This window comes from Nilaparvata lugens, chromosome 4, assembly GCF_014356525.2.
Source record: "Nilaparvata lugens isolate BPH chromosome 4, ASM1435652v1, whole genome shotgun sequence".
Lineage (NCBI taxonomy): Eukaryota > Metazoa > Arthropoda > Insecta > Hemiptera > Delphacidae > Nilaparvata > Nilaparvata lugens.
The window spans coordinates 55,975,155-55,996,110 of NC_052507.1; the positions used below are offsets into that span (position 1 = coordinate 55,975,155).

At 32.6% G+C, this 20,956-nt stretch overlaps 1 protein-coding gene across 3 annotated transcripts in view; it reads right to left on the minus strand.

The window, feature by feature from the left end:
* LOC111053818 (gastric triacylglycerol lipase) overlaps positions 1–20,956 on the minus strand; it is a 292,286-nt gene that overhangs the window by 142,600 nt on the left and 128,730 nt on the right. Inside the window, exon 7 of one of the 3 annotated variants that reach the window (XM_039425919.1) lies at positions 1,829–1,974. The exons of the other annotated variants lie outside the window; for them this stretch is intronic. Coding sequence (XP_039281853.1) covers positions 1,829–1,974 — 146 coding nt within the window. The remainder of the gene's footprint in view (positions 1–1,828; positions 1,975–20,956) is intronic. 3 annotated transcript variants of the gene reach the window in all.

Here is a 20,956-nt window from a genome sequence, read left to right on the forward strand (position 1 = left end):
ATTCCTGAAATAGTCATCAATAAGCTCTATCAACTGCCACGAGTCCCATATCTGTAAAAATTTCAGGAGCTCCGCCCCATCTATGCAAAGTTTGATTTGAGATTCTCAATTATCAGGCTCCAGATACAATTCAAACAAAAAATTTCAAGTAAAAAGATTGAGCATGAGAATCTCTACATAAATGTCCAGTAACATTTTCACCCAAAATCAAAAATAAGCTCAAAATTCAAGAAAATGTGATTATCTGATTGCAAACTGTTGGCAACTGTTGATTCTATTAAATGATTCACTATGAAGAGAGCAGACCTCGTGTGTCTCCAGCATTATTGTCCTGTCACCAGCTGGCTCAAATCTTTGAATAGTAGACTTGAGATGCGCGGGAACACTAGCGTCAGGTGATCAATTTTCATAACGGCAAGGAAAGTTGTGTGAGTGCCTCACACCCAATTTTTTGGCTTTTTATTCCGGTTGTTATAATTATCATATGAATATACTCTCGTTATATGAAATCATATGGAAGTCTATTATATTGATTACAAGATCTTGATAATAACAAGTTATTAACTTGTCAAACTCTTTTTGAGTCAAGTTAATAACTCATGCTATTTACTCTGGTTTAAATGCAGCTTTAGTTCTCTCCCAATCATTGTGAGATTTGATATTGTTATTTTGAAATTAAATGAATAAAAATTATGTCAATTGAAAGTGGTTTATCTTAGCATTACCATATGGTCACAACTGTCTTTGGTTGACTCATGATACACATTAAGTAGAAAGAACATAGAAGTCCTAACCAAAGAAAGTTCTTTTTTCATTTCCATTCCATTAGTAATTGAGACTCAATAATAGACTTAATCCTATACTGTTGAACAAGTGATTTCTGTTTATATTTTTGTATTTCACCAGATCCTAAAAATGGCTCTAATGATTCTCAAGAAATTCAGAACATAGTAGGTTTATAATATAAAAATTTTATTGCACTAGGTCTCATCCCTGGGAAAACTTGCTGAAGGACATTGTACGGATAATTATCATTCATCCTTGGAAAAACAGCTGATGATAATTATTTTGTAGTATGTTGATGGAAGTGAGTGAGCGAGTTCATGTGTGTGGGACCATGTCAAAATTATGACTCAGCTGTTGAACTTTTGTAATCATTCAATCAGGTACTTAGTGCCGGTTGCAAAAAATCCGGGTTATTTTTAATCCTGATTAATTCCAGTAGAACCATCTTTTTGAATGGTCTTATCTGATTTGGTTCACGTGGAATTAATCAGGATTAAAATTCAACCAGCTTTTGTGCAACCATGCCTTTGTGCCGGAGATTTTTGCATTTCTCTGGGAATTAATCTCAATTCACTGTGATTAGATAAAACATTCCTGTATGAACTATGAATATTACTATAATTTCTTCTCTCATAATAAATTTTTATGTTCTTGTACTCCAGAGCAAAGCTCGATTCCCGATATTATGGATCAAACTGAGCATTTTCCACTGAAGAAACAGATTTGAAAAAAATTGAATTGCGAAAACTGGGATGAGAATAGTGATCAGCGGATCTTCAAGTGATCTTTGTATGGAGAAACTGGATTATAAAGGGGAAAAATGTAAATGGGTTCAGATTATCAAGAATAGAGTCGAAGAAACAAAAATTTACAGCAGGAAATATTTACAATCATGGAATTAAATTAAATGCAAATATACCTACCGAAGAAGAGTTTCTGACATTTATATTATCTTCATTGCTATTTTTTACCATCAGAGTTATACAATCAATTGATAGCATTAATAATAAATATTTTTATCAATGAACAGTAATATGGTCACCTCTTCGGGACTGAATCCATCCTTTTCTCCTGACAAAAGAAATATCGGAACTTTGATATATTCCAATTCATATTCTGGCACTGAATCATATCCATACTTAGCCCGGTTTTTCGAAGTATGATATGAAAATGGTTTGAATTTTCCATCTAAAACAATCAATATTGATCATTAATCGTGATTGGAATTCTCATTAGCTTTCCCATTTCATAGATGGTGCACTTTCATATTTTTTCCAGACATGAGTAACTTTAATGTTCACTTTGTAGGCAATTCTCACACAACATGCCTCCAACTCTTCAAAATCATTCTCAAGTGTGAACAATCCACACTTCAAAATTACTCCAAAGCATTTGGCATTTGTTGTGTGAAAATTAATATTAAAAGGATGCTTTGAATAATTGACTTAGCGAAGTGAGGTCTAACATTCAAGTTGACGGTTTGGCATTTCTTATGTTCAAATGTTTGAATGTTTATATGTTTATATGTTTATATGTTTATATGTTTATATATGTTTATATGTTTATATGTTTATATGTTTATATGTTATATGTTTATATGTTTATATGTTTATATGTTATATGTTATATGTTTATATGTTATATGTTTATATGTTTATATATTTATATGTTTATATGTTTATATGTTTATATGTTTATATGTTGTGATTCGCCAAACAGCTTTGATAAGCAACTTTCTATACTAATAAGCTAAAAATTACGACTACCCACTTTTATTGGCTGTTGAAATAACAACAAATCTATGATATATTCTTTTATTGAGATCCAGATTCACAAACAATTGTAAATGGTTTTCAAATAACCTATAACAGCATAATGAATGTTTGTTTACAATAAGGGTTAGTTTCTCAATGCAAACTGAGCCGGCTACCTTATCAGTCAGCTGATAGCCAGCATGTCTGATCCTGGTTGTTGACTGCTTGCTTCGATTTTCAATTTTATTATATTGTTTATTGTACACTCTGACCTGCTGAAAAATCTGCTCATTGTTCCCCTATATATTTGTTTTTGCTTGCTTTCTCGTTTTTATTTGTAAAATTATTTATTTATTCTATATGGCACACCTGAGCTCATTTCTTCATTTGTAGCCATTCTATTGGTAGATTTGTTTTTCTGACCAGTGATTGGTCATTAACTGGTCATGTGACCTTTTCTTCCCCAAACCTAGCTTCTCAATTTCAGAGAAGAAGGAAGAAAGAGAGAGATTAACTGAGCTCACTAATGGAGAGTCGTTTGTAACTCCTATTTGTTATTTTTTGTCGTTTTAAATGTTTCATTGTTAAATTTAATGTAAGAGTGCTGAATTCAATTAATGTAGAGTTCCCGTAACGTTAGAATTTGATTTGATTGCCAAGTCTCAGTTAAAAAGAAGTTATTAATTATTATTAAAATCGCGAGCCAAATAATGAAGCCTAATATGATGCCATGCAGCCTGACCAAAGATGCCAGCCATGCAGTGAACAAATCTTCATGAGTGAGTGCGCGTATATTATGGGCCCATATGAATGTGAGTGATTTATAATATCATTATTTTAAAATCTCTTCGACTCAATTTTCCTCAGACAAACTGGTATATCGTTTGTAAAAATTCTGACATTACACTGTCCAAACTTGAGTTGGGCAACCCTTGGGTGGAAGCACTACATGCTCATCCTTAATAAATCTATAAACTTGGAAGAACTTTTTAAACTTCAAATTATATTGTCTATGGGCTTAACCCTTCATTATCAAATTCATTTATTACTTATTGAACCAACAATATTCTTATATGATTTAGTGAATTTTATAAAAATTGTACATGTAAAATTCTACCCTAGTGGAAGAGATCCATAGAAATCGATAGGGAAACTCTATTGATAGCAATATAATTATGCTCATGGATATCAATACATGTTCATGGAAATCAATAGAAGTTCATGGATATCAATGCAAATCACGGTGAATACAGTTGATGAACTTCTATTGATATCACTGTACATTCAGTTATATCAATAGGTGCTCATGGATATAAATAGAAATAATGGTAAATACAGTCAATGAAAATCTATTGTTATCACTGAACTTTCAGTGATATCAATAAAAGTGAATGGGTATCATTAGAAGTAAATACAAACAACTAGACATCATGGTAAATACAGTCAATGAGCATCTATTGATTAGGCTATATTAAATCATCATTGATATAAATAAGGACCGGTTTCTGAGCTCTCAGGATGATATTACCCATGTCAACACACAATGTGAAAATCACGTTCTTTCACGTGAATAAAAAGTGAAAATCAAACATTTTTTCAACTCTCAATTTAGGCTTTCTTACCAACAGTTTGGATGTAAAATCGAATTTCAACCCCTTTCTATCTCTTGCAAAATTGTCTACAACACACCGTTATCAAGATAAAAAAAAATTTCATGCCAATTAAATTTTTGATGGAAAATTTTTTAAGTTTTCCAAAAAAATCTCACTTTAAGCTCTCATTTAATTAATTTGGGTGCAGGAGTGAATTTCCAGCACTTTTGGTTGCCTGCAAAAATCAACTACAATGCACAGTTAATGATATATAGACGTTTTGTGGTAATTTTAAATTCAGTTGAAAACTCAAAATTTTGGAAGATTTTCAATTTTCCCAAAGCAATGTATTCTTCATGACATATTCGGGTCTAGAAGTGAATTTCCAGGACATTTTGTCCTATGGAAGAATCCTAATGTGTTAATGTGCTACTGACGTTCAAATTAAAAAAATATATAGTATTTGATTACGGTATGAAAAATGTTAAAAAAAAATCATGAACGTTCCTGTTCATATTATCAATCTTATCCTAAAATTTCAAATGATTCTATCCAAAATTGGAAGAGTTGAATCACTTTTTCAAATTATATCACAGTTTATGGGGAGAATCTTGCAGTAGCCTATATGAACTACACACTTTAACTTCAAATGATTTCAATTCAAATAACAACCACCACTACTATTTATCGATTCCAACATTATTTCAGAGTCAAGCACAAATGTCCCCCATAAAAATCATTAACCTGCACCTGAAATATAAATTTTCCTAATAAAATTATCAATTCATTAATTTTGAAATTCCCACCATCCATAGGTCTACAATGGTAGCAAATTAAAATATCAATATATTAATACTATGAAATGAATGTATCAAAGTTTCAACAATTGATATAATTATCAAACAATCAAATTCCAACTTTTTTCTGGGGCAAACTGATCTTATTGCATTGAACAATGTAGAAATTAGGACTATATTCCACTTTTACTTATTCAAAATATGTAATTTGAATAATGCATTCCCAAACAAGTTTGTAAATATATAATTATAAATAATCTAATATCGATGATATATCAATATTTTCATAGTAGGTTTATTGATAGTAGGTTTATTGATTATGCAAGAGGCGGTTGTTTCCTTGTTTTTTCTGATATATCAATTATTGGTCAATGGCATCATCAATGCAACATTTGGATTGTAACAGTTTCGTTTCAGTGTCTGTTGTTTTGTGATTTTTTGGAAGATCAAGTTTAAGGTAAGTCAAGTGATTTTGTTTTCATTGATGTAGGTACTGTATGATGGAAGAATATATTTATTATAGGCTTGAATACTCAGACTATATCTATTTGAATGATAAACTTATTCAAAGCCTGGGCACATAACCTCAAAGCCTCATAACATAGCCTAAATGAATTATTTATGGCATAACTAATAATGATAAGAGTAAGTCTCTCAAATTTATCAGTGCTGGAAATGAACGTTCATTATTCTAGGCAGATTCATTCCAAGGGTATGCTAGCATATATAAATTGAAATGTGTAACAAAAATGTCTTTGTTGTACCTAGTTCTGTCACTGAATCATTGTATATCTTTGAAAAAACACTTACTTTTCTTGGAGTATTGGGAATGCATTTTACTCCTGAGGAGCAAAATATCAGCCTTATGAAGCTCCTCCTCAGAAGTGATATGCATTCCTCAATACTCCAAGAAAAGTAGGTGTTTTTTCAAATATTTACAAGTAACACAGTGTCTGAGCTACAACAAAGTTATTGTATGGGATATAGTGTTTCGTCATGGAAAGCAACATCAATTTCAAAGATTTCTATTCAGCCTAAATAATATTCATGTTACCACATAGGTAGGCTACTGGCCTAATCTTCACTCATCTTAATATAATAAACTCAATAGTGATATATGACTGTGGATAGATAGATAAGATGACTAAAGGCTAGATAAATTTTAATGGAATAGTGAGCATTATTATAAGATATCTTTGTTCCCTACTTTGAATAATTTTGAATGGTTTTGAATTGGAGTAGCCTAGTAGATATCATTTAATTGCTTTCTATTAGAATTTATTCAGTTGTTTGCTGGTGTGGCAGGCTCTATTTAGAATTTTTCAACAAGCAACTGACTCATTTATTCATATTAATTAATAGTTCTATTTCTTATTCCAATTTAGGAAAACTATAGTTGTAGTCCTCTCATTTTAGCAATATATCTATACTTATAAAATTCTTATCTCACTGACTCACTGATCACAATTTCTGGAAAACTACTAGATGGATTGCTACAAGACTTGGAATATAGCTTCCTTATACGTCCTAGGTGCTCACTAAGAAATCTTTCGAGGATATTTCAACTCTAAGGGTGGTTTTCAAGGGTTTAAAGTTCGTCTCTTAGCATGTATATTCTTCTTCTCCCAATGTCTTAATCATAATTGGAAATGTCCATATCATATGTTTGTATAGAACTATAATCTAGAGAGAGAACCTCTTCGAAAAAGTTGTTAACTGGCAACTAAATTAATAATTTTGTCAGGTTGACATTAAGTTGAGATGACTTAATTAGGTTGGCACCAAGTTGAAGAACTAATTGAAATGCATTCATCGAGAGCAAATTGATTGGGCACTGCTGCTCCAATCAGAGCTATTCCTGGGAGTATAGATAATTTTTATTTTTCATAAAACAAACTTTTATTATGGGAGTTGCTTCTATCAATTGATCCTATTCTATTAAGACTAATTCTGTTTGTATAACAAATTTTGTAAAACAAACTTCTATGATGGGAGTTGCTTCTATCAATAATTGATCCTATTCTATCAAGACTAATTTTGTTTGTATATCCGACAGACAGCATCAATGCTCCTCATTCAAACAATGCTGACACATTGATGTGAATCTTACTATAATTTGGTTACTCCAGATCAGATGAAGATAATTATGTCAATGATCGTTACTGTTTCAATTCCAATCATGTTTGACATTTTTGCTTTTGATGCCAGCTGTTACCCTATCATATTGAGCGAGCAATTTCTGTATTCATATATATTATTATATCTGGTTATTCATGTTCAACAGATCTCAAAAACGGCTCTAAAAATTTTTACGAAATTTGGAACATAGTAGGTTTATGATATAAAAATTCGATTGCACTATAGGTCTCATCCTTGGGAAAACTCGCTGAACAACATTAAAAGGATAATTCATCCTTGGCTGAAACAGCTGTGGATAGTAAAAATATAAGTGAGCGAGTGAGTATGTGAAAAATCAGAACATCATATCACCGAAATTTATAAGCTGACGAATAGCCAGCTGTGAAATATAAACACAATAATTTTAGAGAATTGTGTTCTGTTTATCAGAAAATCCTATTATATTAAGCAGGCAATTTCTGCATATAAATATATATATATCTTGTGTCTCCTGTTTTGATTCATATATGAAAATTCAGAACATCTGACAATCATTATTTGTCAATCAACAAAGTGTTGATTGACAAGGGAGGCCCACAACAAGGGAGGCCCCCAACAAACACTTTGTTGATTGACAAGGGAGGCCCAGCCCCCGAAAATTCTCGTTTAAATGTAAGTTTTTAAGTGTTTTTAATCTATCCGTGTCGTGTGTATCCTTTTATATTTATATTATAAAACCTTAAAGTATTTTTTGTTAAGTGCTATATATATATATATATATATATATATAAAATTAGAACAGGAGACAAAAAAAGATTAACAGGATATAAATAGATTGAAAACACTTTAAAACTCACATTAGAAATGGGGGAAATTTTTGGAGACTGAGTCTCCTTCCTCAACCGAGCAGACTGCAGTTTACAAAAAAAAACGAGCAAAACTGCAGTTTTTTGTAAACTGCAGTCTGCTCGGTTGAGGAAGGAGACTCAGTCTCCAAAAATTTCCCCCATTTCTAATGTACCGTAAGTTTTCAAGTGTTTTCAATCCATTTATATCTTGTGTCTCCTGTTTTAATTTATATTACAAGCTTTAAAGTGTCTTCTGTTATGTGCTATATATATGGTTATGTGGTTATCTGGTTTTAAATGGTTATATGGGTATATATTTATGTTCAAGGGATCTCGAAAACGGTTCTAACGATTTTCACGGAATTTGGAACAAAGTATGTATATGATATGAAGATTAAATAGCCTCCAACTCTTGGATAACTCACTCGAAGGACATTAAAAGGATGAATACGTCCTTGGAAAAACAGCTGGAAATTTTGTCATCTGTCGATACCGTAATGGAAGAGAGTGAACGAGTGCATGAGTGTGGGATCATCCATCTCACGAGAAGTAAAAATTCAGCAAGAGAAACTTATTTTTGCTCATTTCTCTTTTTTTTAGAAAACATTATTACTTCAGAAAGTCCAAAATAGTAACTCGATGCTGTTAGTGATACATAGTATATTAACAAATATAGTAGCAAACATAATATATCATTCTTAATCGAATTCATAGTATATCTATTTGTAATTGATGATTTGTTTGTTTTTTGAAGTGTAGAATAAATTGTTATTTTGATGAGTGATAGAAGCTTAACCTAGATTTCATTGAGGTCAGTGGGGTAATTTTGTAGAAGCTGGAACAAATTATTGATAACCTAATAGTTTTGTTCTTTCATTTCAATTAAACAATTATTATTGAATGAGAATACTGTGTTAGCTATAGATTTTTGATATTCATTGAGGTTAGTAGAATAGTCTTGTAGATTCTGGGACAAGTATTGAAAACTAATAGAATTGTTCTTTCATTTTAATCAACCAAATCTTATGAATGAAAATATTGTGCTCGTTATAGATTTCTGATATTCATCAAAATTAGTAGTATAAATTTTGGAGTTTCAGAACCCGTAGTAATTATATTCTGTTGAGATAGTTTTATTCTTGCAGTTAGTTAATAAGAGAATTTGGCAAGGCCACCCTTGTGCCCTGAAGGAGAAGGGCATAGAATATAAGCATTTGTCGGACATCTTTGTTTTTCTGCCGCATCACCCCAACCCCTAGTTCGGTTACAATATAAACTAAAAATTCAATCTTTCGTTGAAAATTTTCTATGCTTTTACACTCCAGAGCTAAGCTCGGTCCCCCGATATTCATGTCATTGCATGACACAAGACAAACCTATTGATATTGATAGATCACAAGTAAATTTTAAATTTGTTAATTTAGATAGAAATTAAATTGAATTACATGTTAGTTTACATCCAAATTTTCATCCCTAAGGCGGGATGCACACCGGAGAAATGCATTTCGAGAAAAAAGTTTCAGGAAAAGTGAAACGAAAGTTGCTTGCAATCGACTGATGAGATTGAGCAGGGAACATTCCTTTTGTATGCATGTGTGAGTGAAACGGATTGCATGAAACTTGTTTCAGAGGGCTTCACGAAATGCATTTCTCCGGTGTGCATCCCGCCTAAGAATTTGGTTTGAAGCTAAGATCAAAGAAAGAAAATCATAAATGATGGTAGTCAATAATCAAAGTGATTGAATTTACTCTTTTCAGATTTATGCAAAATATATTTTTCAATTTTTCTTAAATGCTGTATGTATAATGTTATCAATAATGTTTATTGGAGTATGCAAATGTCCACTAATCTGTTTTGAAATTCTAGTGATATTTGAAGTATCTTGGTTATATTATATTATTAATCATATTACATTAAGTATATGATTTTTTATTTGTCTATCTGTATTGTACTGGTCTGAATTATATTTTAGAGAGCTGTATTAATTCTAAAATCATGTTAAAATATAGGTAAGAAATGTTTTGAACTCGTGGCTAGAGCACAAGATTTCTATTTCTAGCCACACCAATTATTCAACTACAAATTATTTATTCATTTTCATGTGAAACTGTTTTCAATTGGTGGATAAAATTTGACTTGATTCAATGCAAATCCACATTATAATGATCCCACTTCTATATTTATGATAGTAAAGTTTAGGACATGAGAAATCAGACACAATAAATATTTTATAACTTTAAATTTCATCTTTTAATTCCCTCAGTGGAGCACGGGTGCCCTTCTAGTCTATTATATAATAATGGAAAAATTGGCTATCACATATGTGATGGGAATACATGACAGACACATCTTCACGTCTGAACTACTGGACTGATTAATCTTGAAATTTGCATAAAGATTCTTAATTTACTGAGGATGGTTATAAGCCTATTTTAGATTCGTCAAGATTTCAGTAGGTCAAGTTTTCAGTTTGTCAAGTTTTTAATCAGACCCTTGCGGAGCACGGGTTACCTGCTAGTATTTTAAATAATAAGAGAGAGTGAGACTGTGTGTTTGAAACATGTGTGTTTTTTCAATTTTCCAGTCGAGAAATATTTTCAATTAATTATAAGAAAACTTTTGTTCCATTTCTGATAGGAGCTGTGGTGATAAAATTTTCAAACACAAAAGAAAAGGACATGGTAGCAGTAATCAAAGACTGGCTGAAGTCTCCAAAAACTCGGTTTACCAAGTAAGAGTAAGTCTCAATTTTGATTATTCTAAAACAGAATATGAAGTCAAATAATTTTTTTCTATGGGTGATGTCCACATGAACTCTAGGCTTGTGCTAATCATTATTAGTTAGTAATCATACAGAGTGAGTCATATGTATGGGAACCTTTCAATAAATTAGAGACTGTTGTAGATATAATACTGTAGCTTTCAGGATATGTTACTGGTCAAATACTCTAACTTTTGACAAACAACTGAATTTCAACCCCTTCATAAGGGGTTGACTAGGTTCAGAATGTATAATATGGTGACTTATGAGTTGTAACTCGAATATTTTTAATGTAAACGCCCATTATGTGGTACAGTGTTTTGAAGGGATTTTTAAAACAAGTAAGATAACAACAATCGAAATGTACTATGAAACTTGAATCCAAAACGGTGGCTGATTGAAGTTACAGTTTGTAAAGAAATGAGGGGTTGTAACTCAAATATTTTTAATGTAAACACCTTTTGTGTAATACATCATTATAGAGGCGTTTTCGAAACTAGAAAGATGACATCAATAGAAATCTTCTATGATACTTTTATCCAAAATGGCGGCTGATTGAATTTTATCAATTATTTCTTTAAAAACTAAAACTTCAATCAGCCGCCATTTTGGATAAAAGTATCATAGAAAATTTTTCTTGATGTCATCTTTCTTGTTATGAGAAGGCTTTTGAGATAATACATAATGGGTACTCAAATTCAAAATCTTTGAGTTACAACCCCCCAAGTCACACCCTTATGAGGGGTTGTATTTCAGTTTTATGTCAAAAGGTGAAGTATTTGACCAATAACTTACTCTAAAAGTTACAGTATTATATCTACAATAGTCTCCAGACTGTGATGTTTTGAAAATAGATTAAATTTTCATATAAACTATTGTTGTTTCACCATTTTATTAAAGCAAAAATCGCCCTATTGGCCATCCAGACATTTATAGTTCTTTCCCAATGGGTGATTAGTCCAGTACATGTAAGAGGGGGTGTGCTTGCAAATTATATTGTAGTTCTAATTTTTCAATATATTATTTGGGACCATAAGAAAAGTCCAAAACCAATTTCTTCATGCAAAATTTCCTTGTGCTAGATACAGAGTGGCCCAAAACCTCATATTGTCGGCTCATTTTCCAGTTTTCAGCTATTTCTGCCAAATCTCGTGATCGGACAGAAAAATTTGCTCTCGCATTTTTTTCTAGAATATGAAATTCTGAATGAAATTAGATTATTTGGAACTCTATATCTCCAATGAGTACAGAGCTATGATCTTTCAAAAATGAGTGAAATTTGAAGAAAAAAATAAATTTTGATGAATTATAGTTTTTGATCAACAATATCTTCCGATTGTTACCATTAAGATGTATGATTCAGAATTTCTCTGGGCGTATCTTTGTGCTCTACAATCTGAGATCAGGTAGAGTGCTCTATCTCATATAGATGACCAGGTACACATCTGACAACAATGCTCCTTGTATTGTGAAAAACACTTAATTTTCAGCTTCAACCATCATCACCAACTACATAGTCGTCACACTGATATTTCGCACAATGACATAAGTTGATAAGATAATGCTCTATGAGAATCACCCGATAGATGCACTCCATGCCAGTATCTCCTAGTGGAGAGGCGCGCTTAAGAACACCTCGGAGATTAAAATTTCAAACACTTATAACTTGTGACACAATGCTCAGATTCCATCGTGCTACACTTCATTCTTCTCGGCTTGTCAAGGCGGTCCAAAATCATGCATCATAAGTCAAATTCGGTCGAAAAGTGGAAACTTTATTGTTGAGTGTACTAAAGCCCATATTCCAATACACAAAAAATGGCCAATTTCTATATTCAATAATAGATAATTAAACAGGTATACTCTCTTGTCTGATGCTAGTTGAAACTGGGTTAGAATATTCTAATCCTTGCAAATGTTATCTTCATCCTTGGCTGCTCTCCTAGATTTTTTTTTCAATTCAATTTATTTATTCACACACACATACATAAGATTCATAAATATGAAATGAAAATTATTTACATCAATGAAAAACATTACAGTGAAAAATAAATAACATAAATATGAGAACACATTACAATATTAGAAGGCAATTTATACCATGTTATGTGGTGAAGAAGGGTGGAGGATCAAAAGTACTTCCAACTATGGCTATCCATGTCATAGGAAGGCTTTTGATCCTTGGAATTTTTGGAAAGGATTGGGAAAGGGATGTGATAGAGCACAAGTAGGGGAAGTGAGCGCACTAATCAGAAAGTTCTCTGTTAACTTATTATAGTTCTCAAAGGTAGAAGAAGTAGTTAATTTTGATCCAAGCATTGATATCTGTTTTTACCTTTTTTGTTATCTTGGCACAGCTAATAATTTGTTCAGGAATTTTATTTATAATTTTAGTGCTTAAATATATGAGTTGTCTTCTAATATTTTCAATGTTAGTATGATAGATTAGGTACTTATTTGATGTGGGTCTTAAATTGTATTGATTATTGATAGTATTATTAGTGCAAATGAAATTATTTTTATATTTAAATATATATTTTACTACATTCATTACATACAACTGTCTAACTGTCAACACGTTAAACTCTTCAAAAGTCAGGTTGGTTGGGAAAAGTCTAGGCTTATTTAAGATTGTTTTAATGATTGATTTTTGAATTATGAAAAGCTCTTCCAAGTGGGAGTTATAACAGCACCCCCCCCCCCCAATACTGAAATACCATACTGAATTATGGACTGTACCAGTGCAAAGTATACCATTTGATGATGACTTGAGTTCAGAATTTTTTTCGCTTCATAGAATTTATAAGAAAGATATCTGATTCTTTTGCATACAAATTTGATATGGATGTCTCACTTCAAATATTAATTTATTATGACGCCTAGATATTTTGTGCTTGTTACTCTTTTCATTATGGGACAAGTGCAGTTATTGAAGTTCATGTTGCAGTTTGAATGTAGTCTCAGATTCATATTTTCGTCGGGTTTACCAGTTGTATTGAGTGCAAAAGTGATGTGATTGGTTTTATCAATGTTCAAGCTCAAAGTGTTTTTGTCTAACCATTTTTTAATGAGGAAACAATTCTGTTCTGCAATTTCATGAGCCTCGATCCACGATTTTCCATAGAAACAGCTGCAGTGTCATCTGCGAATGATATAGTTGTTGAGTTTTTCAGTTTCAGGCAAAGTAAAACATTCACATAAATAATAAAAAGGATTGGTGAAAGTACAGTTCTCTGAGGCAACCCGTAAGAGGTCATTTTAGAGGTATCAGTACATCCATTTATTGTTCAAGACTGTGTTCTATCTCTCGAATAGCTTTTAATTAATTCTAGAAAAATTCCCCCGAAGCCATATTTCTCGAGTTTATTGTAAAGGGAGTAATGTGGAATAGTATCAAAAGCTTTTTTGATATCCAAGAAAACCGCTATAGATTTGTGATTGGAATTCAGGTTTTGTGAAACAGTATTAGCAAATTTAATTAATGCATCTTCCGTACTCTTCTCAGCCTGGAATCCAAATTGATTTTCATTTATTATTTTATGTTTGCTCAAAAACAGGACTAATCTCTTCTTTATAATCTTTTCCATAATTTTTGCCAGATTACTGATAAGACTGATTGGCCTGTAATTGCCAGGATTTGATGGATCTCCTTGCTTGGAGAGAGGTTTTATTTTGGCTTTTTGAAGTGTTTGGGGAAGTGGCCTTGCTCAAAACATTTATTAAAAATCGTGGCTAGTGGTTGTGAGATAGTGTGGCCTATTTGCTTGAGTACTGTGTTATTGAGATTATCCATTCCTGGGGCGCAATTATTCTTCAGCTCTTTTATTATTTCTTTAGAATCTGTTAGTCTCATGAATAAAGAATTCAGTAGAGGTGTTTCGGTTATATCGTTGTTGTGAGAATTCGCTAGTTCATTGCCTGTCTTTCACCAACATTGGTAAAAAAGTCATTCAGCCTCTTGGCCTCAACTCTGATCCTGTCACACTCCTTTTTTCCTTCCCCGATTACCTCATTAATACTCCTCCAAAGTTTTGAAATATTGTTTTTACATTGCTCTATTTTAACTTCATAATATTTCTCCTTCGCTTCACTTATGAGTCTATTCAATGTGTTCCGATAGATTCTGTATTCATTTATTGAATCAGCATTTGCAGAACCTTCCCTTATACTATCATGCATTCTATCCCGTATAGTAATTGATTTTATTATTCCTTGTGTTATCCAAGCCTTCAAAGGGCGATTTCGGCGAGGAATGTTTATCTCAGTTTTGACTGAATCAATAATACCATTTAACCGTTCCACAAACTTTTCAACAAGTATATCTATATCTTCATTCCCAAATATAAAGCTGAAATTGCTTTTTGTGTTTTTGAAAAATATATGATCTATGCACGATTCAGATGTGGTTGATACTCCAGTACTTCCATTTATATGAGATTTGAAGCCTTTGCTCATTAAAATATGCATGTATTCCTGAACCTGTATACTAGTTGATTCAATATTTATATTTATATCATCAACCATACAAACACTCATTGAATTGGGTATATTGTCAAGGAAATGGTTTAGGCTGTTGACAAAATTCTCGGTGTTATGATTACTGGGTGATCTTAAATTCCTATAACTCTGAACATTTTATCATTTGGTGTTTTCAAGTCCAAGCACAACGAGTTTGCATCAACAATGTCACAAGCGATCACACTGACATCAAAATCATCTCTAATATAAATGCACAGACCGTCGCATTTGTTAATTTTCAAATATTTATTTACTTCGGTGTAACCTGGGATCTTGTAAGTAAATGGAATGTTCTCGGTTAGCCAAGTTTCAGTAAGAACTATTACATGGATATCTGTTTTTAGGCTGTTTATACAACAGATTAACTGATTGAAATTTGCATGAAGGCTGCGGATATTGGTCGAGAAGATATTTAAGAATTCAATATTTTTTCCATTTATTGAAGGAGCATAATTGATATACTCATCGATTTCAGGAGTGATGTTATCAATTTCCAGCAAAGTAAGAATTTCATCAATATCAGCCATGATCAAGTCTGTTATCAAGCATGCATAATCTATCCCTGTTCCACTTTTCAAGATCAGTTTCATTTGTTGTTCTTAATTTATCAATGAGTTTGTCAATTGCATCTTTTTCTACACTCGTAGTTAAATATCTGAAAGTATTGGTGTGGCGTGAAAGAGCAACTATTGCATGTTGGATACTGTTATAAATGTCTCTGTTCTGGTAATCTACTCTAATTAATACTACGTTTCTAGATGTTAGTCCTTGCGCTTCGTGAATAGTATGAAGTTTCCATCCTTTCCAAGTATTTTCTCCCCAATTTAGTGCTTCAGCTACTCTTTGTTTCTCCTCCTGTGTGGAGGACAAAAAAAGGGTCTCCGAGAATATAAAATGATGTTCAATTAATCTGTGTGTCGGAAGTATGGATGAGATTTTACTATTTAGCGTAGCAATGATGTTATAGTGGTGGGGGGGGGGAAGTGCATTGCAAACATCTACTGGGCATCTGCGGGTTTTCGAAATGTATGCATATGGCTCACAGAAGCAGCCACACATTTCATGCCATTTCGCTTCCAAGGAGCTTCTCTCAATGTAAGGTAACTGTTGTGAGTCACCAACTACAATTATTTCTTGTGCTTTACTCAATTCAGCTATGTAACCAATGTAACCAGCATGCATTAATAATACTTCATCAATGAAAACTCTTTCATACGTTTTTTCACCCGAGCTATTTATAATGTAAGATCCCACACTTCTATAATCTAAGTTTATGCTCCTTTCATCATCGATATCATGCATCCTAACCACTTCTTCACGAATAGATTTTATGCCAGCTCGTGTTTGACTAAGAACAAGGTCTCTTCCAGGATTATGCTTAGGAACTATGAAGTAGGATTTCCCACAACCAGGTACTCCGTCATATCATTTAATATTGGGTAACTTACAATCCTTAAATTTTAATTTATTTATATTCGCTAATAATTTGCCATTAAGCATAAGTATTGTATCTTTGGTCACCAGGACGTATCTTTCCATAGTTTCAAATCTTGATTGGTGGGGCTGGAAAACGCTTTCTTGTATTATCGTAAATATTCATACTCCCTTTCAAACATTCATAATTTCTCCGATCGAGCTTGCAAATGTTGTCGAGCGTTATTGTGTTATTGTTGAGAGAAGTTGTTTGTATATCTTCACATTTTCTGTATCAGTCTTTTGAATAATGTGACGAAGTTCTATCATAGAGTTTGAGTAAACTTCGAGTTTTGTATAGCCCGGGAAAAATCCTAATGGGGTTTCAGGTGGACATTTTGAACTATCAGAAGCATCAGGGATGTTGAGGAATTTAAGTTCACAATAGCCAAGGTACGCGAATACAAATCTAAGACTATCCGCCTCCAGCACATTACTCAATAGACTAGTGGCAGTCATCTCAAGAAAATCATTGAAACAATCAACACTAACAATTAATGGATGATTTGTTTCAGCCCATTTGTTTGAGGTTTTGAAAATTGAAAAGAAGTTGAGCTCAATTTCTTTGGTACATTCTATCAATGATAATGTATTATTATTTACAAGATTTTGAAAGAGTTTTATATTAGTACTTTTTAATTGGTCAAGTTGTATCCATTCTTCATGTGTAAATTTAGTTTTTCTCGTCAGAGCTGCGAAACCCTTAGATGTTTTAAAGTTACCCTTACTTAATTTAACAAAACTTATCATTACATCTACATGTTCACCAAAATTACATACAAGATTTACTCTACTTTTAGGAGTTTTACAGGTTGAGTTGAATATTTCTATACGATTTAGAACTTGGGCGAGATCTACATGTCGGGGCTCATAACTCATGGAGCTATTGCTAATTTTTTTATTTATCAATTTATTAATTATTTCTTTGAATACCATAATCTGTTTTATCTATGATTTGGTGTAACGCTTTTCGGTAGGTGGGGCAATCTTTATCATTTGCTTTATGGTTGTGATTTTTTTCATTGTTTGAGCAGTTTATGCAGCATGGACTTTTTTCTTTGTTTGGGCATTTCTTGATGTCATGACCCTTAACGGCACAGTGTGCGCAAGTACTTTGGCTATCAGGACAATGCTTACTTACATGGTTCAGTTTCTGGCACTTAAAACACCTTGAAACTGCTGTATAGTCTCGAACTCTACAGGAATTCCAGTCTATAAGAATTCTCTGTTTGTTTATCATTTCCTTCCTAATTTCACCCGAACATTCAATGACCCAGTGGACAGTTTTCTCATTTTTTGGCCCTAGCTTGAATCTTGGCTTAAAGTTTGTGCAGAATTTATTTCTATCCATTAAGGAAAAGTTACGCTCATAAATTTCCTCAGTTAATTCATTGATTTCCATATCACTACAAACATTGTGAATTATTACTTTTGGCTTCCTGATTAGTGGCTCACTCACCTTCATTTCGTTTTCCTGCAATATTTTATTACTCAAAAACTTATCTTTTCCAGTCTTAGGGTCTAGCACCAGCAGTAATCCACCTCCTCTGACGTTGACTGCTTTTTTTATCTTGAGATTCTGTTCTCTACTAATGTTCTTTTTCAAAATTTTTCGGATATTTTCACTGCTCTGTTTCTCGTCTGTAGTTTCGTTCTCCGGTTTCACAATCAAGACGTTCTCTTTTGGCGTGATTTTCCTGACCTTGGGCTCTGTTTTGGTTGGCTTGGCTGCTGGTTTTATGGCTGCTTCTCCGGTATGGCCAACAGCATCAGCTGCCTTCCTCCTAGTCGGTAGTTGGACCACCTCCCCGAAAGATTTTTTTGCGTTTTGACCGTTGGTCATCCCCACCGCAAGCTTTGCAACACTTTGTTCAATTTTCTCAATTCTCTCATAAATTTTTGCGTCAGACTCCGCAACATTGTACCTGGTTTCCGCTCTTTCTGTGATAATACAAAGTCTATTGCACAGTTCAACAAAATTATCATGATCCTCTCTTGATAATTTCCTTTTCACATTGTAAACTTCCGTTCCCCATTTCAAGAATTCTTTTTGCATATTTTTAAAGTTTTTTATTTCACATTTGAAACTTTTTCCGCTCGCAATGTTACAATGTCATTTTCCTCATTTTAATTTTCTACTTCCGATGACAAATGAAACAGATCATTGTCCTTATATTCTGGCTGTAGATTTCCCGGTAATGCAACTGGGTCACCCATTTCGTTGTTTGTTGTTTACAAAACAAGAAAGAGGAAACGTAGCATTGTTCACTAACAAAATCGATGATTTGGCAAATTTCACTTCAAAAACTATCAAAAATTGAAACACTGGCTATTGCAAGCTCGGCGTATTTTTGTTCCACTTTTTCAGTATCACACTACTGACTACTGTATAAGCCTACTACGACTGCTAACTAAAAACGATGTTGACTCTCTGACGTCTGAACTAGAACTGAAATTTAAAAAAGAATTTTTTCTTAAAAGGGGACAGGCTGCTTATAGATGGCTATTGATCTGTATTGATATCAATACAGCTGGTTATGTATTGACATCCATGGATTTCTATTGATGTGTATTGGTATCAATAGGTATTTGAGCCAATAAACATCAATACATATCCTTGGAAATGTATTGATGTGTATTGATATCAATACAGCTGGTTATGTATTAATATCCATGGGTATCCATTGTAACGTATTAAAATTGTAAGTGAGCAAAATCACTGATGGAAAGAATTCTTATAGGTCTTGAGCAAACAGCTGCTCTATTATCGCCAAGTGCGATAGCAACAAGTGAAAGATTAGATAATAACGGATATCATGGCTCAAGTTAGAACAGCCGAATAGAAGAGAATTCTATTTGCTATTAATTCATTATATTATATAAAGTATTGGAATTTTGAGGTTAGGCTATAATACCTACTGGTCGGCAACCTAATAATCGACCAAGCCGTGTAATTTGAAATCTAGCCAGACACCTTGGCAAAATTTGGTTGTATGCAAGTAGTATTCAACTAGATGATTTGGTAAGCATATGGCAACTTGTTGTAGAGGGGGAAACAACTTATAGAATTCAAAAATATTTATTATTTGTAATGAGCATGTACAAAACACCAGAAATTGAATAAAAATATTAAGGAAGTATGTATATTCAGTTGGTGCATGGATACATTTATGAATTTTGCATGAACCAATCAAATTGTAGTAGTTAATGGGCGGCAATAGCGAGCTGATTCAAAATTATCTATAGATATTTATATAAATGATAAGAATCTATAAGTTATCACTACTCAGTTTATGTATCGGATATGGTCTGAGTAATTATAAAATATTATACCTAAGATATAGGTAATAACTTAGCAGATTGGCACGGACCATTTGATCTTTTTAATGGCGTAGTAGTGGAATATTTAAATATATGCAAATTTGTAAGTTGGAAGTATGATTGTAGAAAATAAGGGTAGATCGGAGCCACTTGCCTGCCAGACGCTGCCATGGAACACCACTAAATTTTATAGAGCACAAGTCCCTTTTGTTGAATTGTACATTTGAAAGACTTAAAGTTTGAATTCATTAATTAATTTGTATAAGACTTAGTGATGCTATATTAAAGCATAAGTCACTTGAATATTCATTTATTTCCTAGGAGAAGACGACTTCGGCCACCAGAAAATCAAGGACAATGGGAAATTCCAATCGCCACCAACATCATGTGAAATTCAGTATGTGAGTGATAAATTATCGAAATATATAAATTTAGGGCACCCTCAGTGCTTTGAGTGGAAGAAAAATATAAAAAGCTAGCTCGTTAAAAGGTTATAAATATTGAATAATATAAAACTTGTGCAAGTCTTGAAAGGTACAAGAAACATATATTACTAGTTGAATGAATTATATCAAATGCATATGTCCAAGGATACACAGATTGAAGAAATATTTAAATTTGATGTTGAATGTATATATGTATTATAATGTATATATGCTCAATCATTAATTTTATTAGCGAATTATAAAGTTATAAATGAAGCTCATGTTCACTGGATAAATTAATTTATCCAATTCCACCAGAGGCCGAACCTTAAGCCCTGAGATATGTATTGAGATCTATACTTATTATTATATTTGAAATTTGTAATTTATCAATTGATTATTTTATTATTTCTGGAAAGAAGATATATATTGAGATTTTCAAATCGACAAGCAGCAGCAAGTCGATACCTGAGCTGCATAATAATGAATGCATACATTTAATGATTTAAAAGCACATGGTAACTTTTCGTGCTAAAGAACTAGTGAGCTAATCTGTGATATT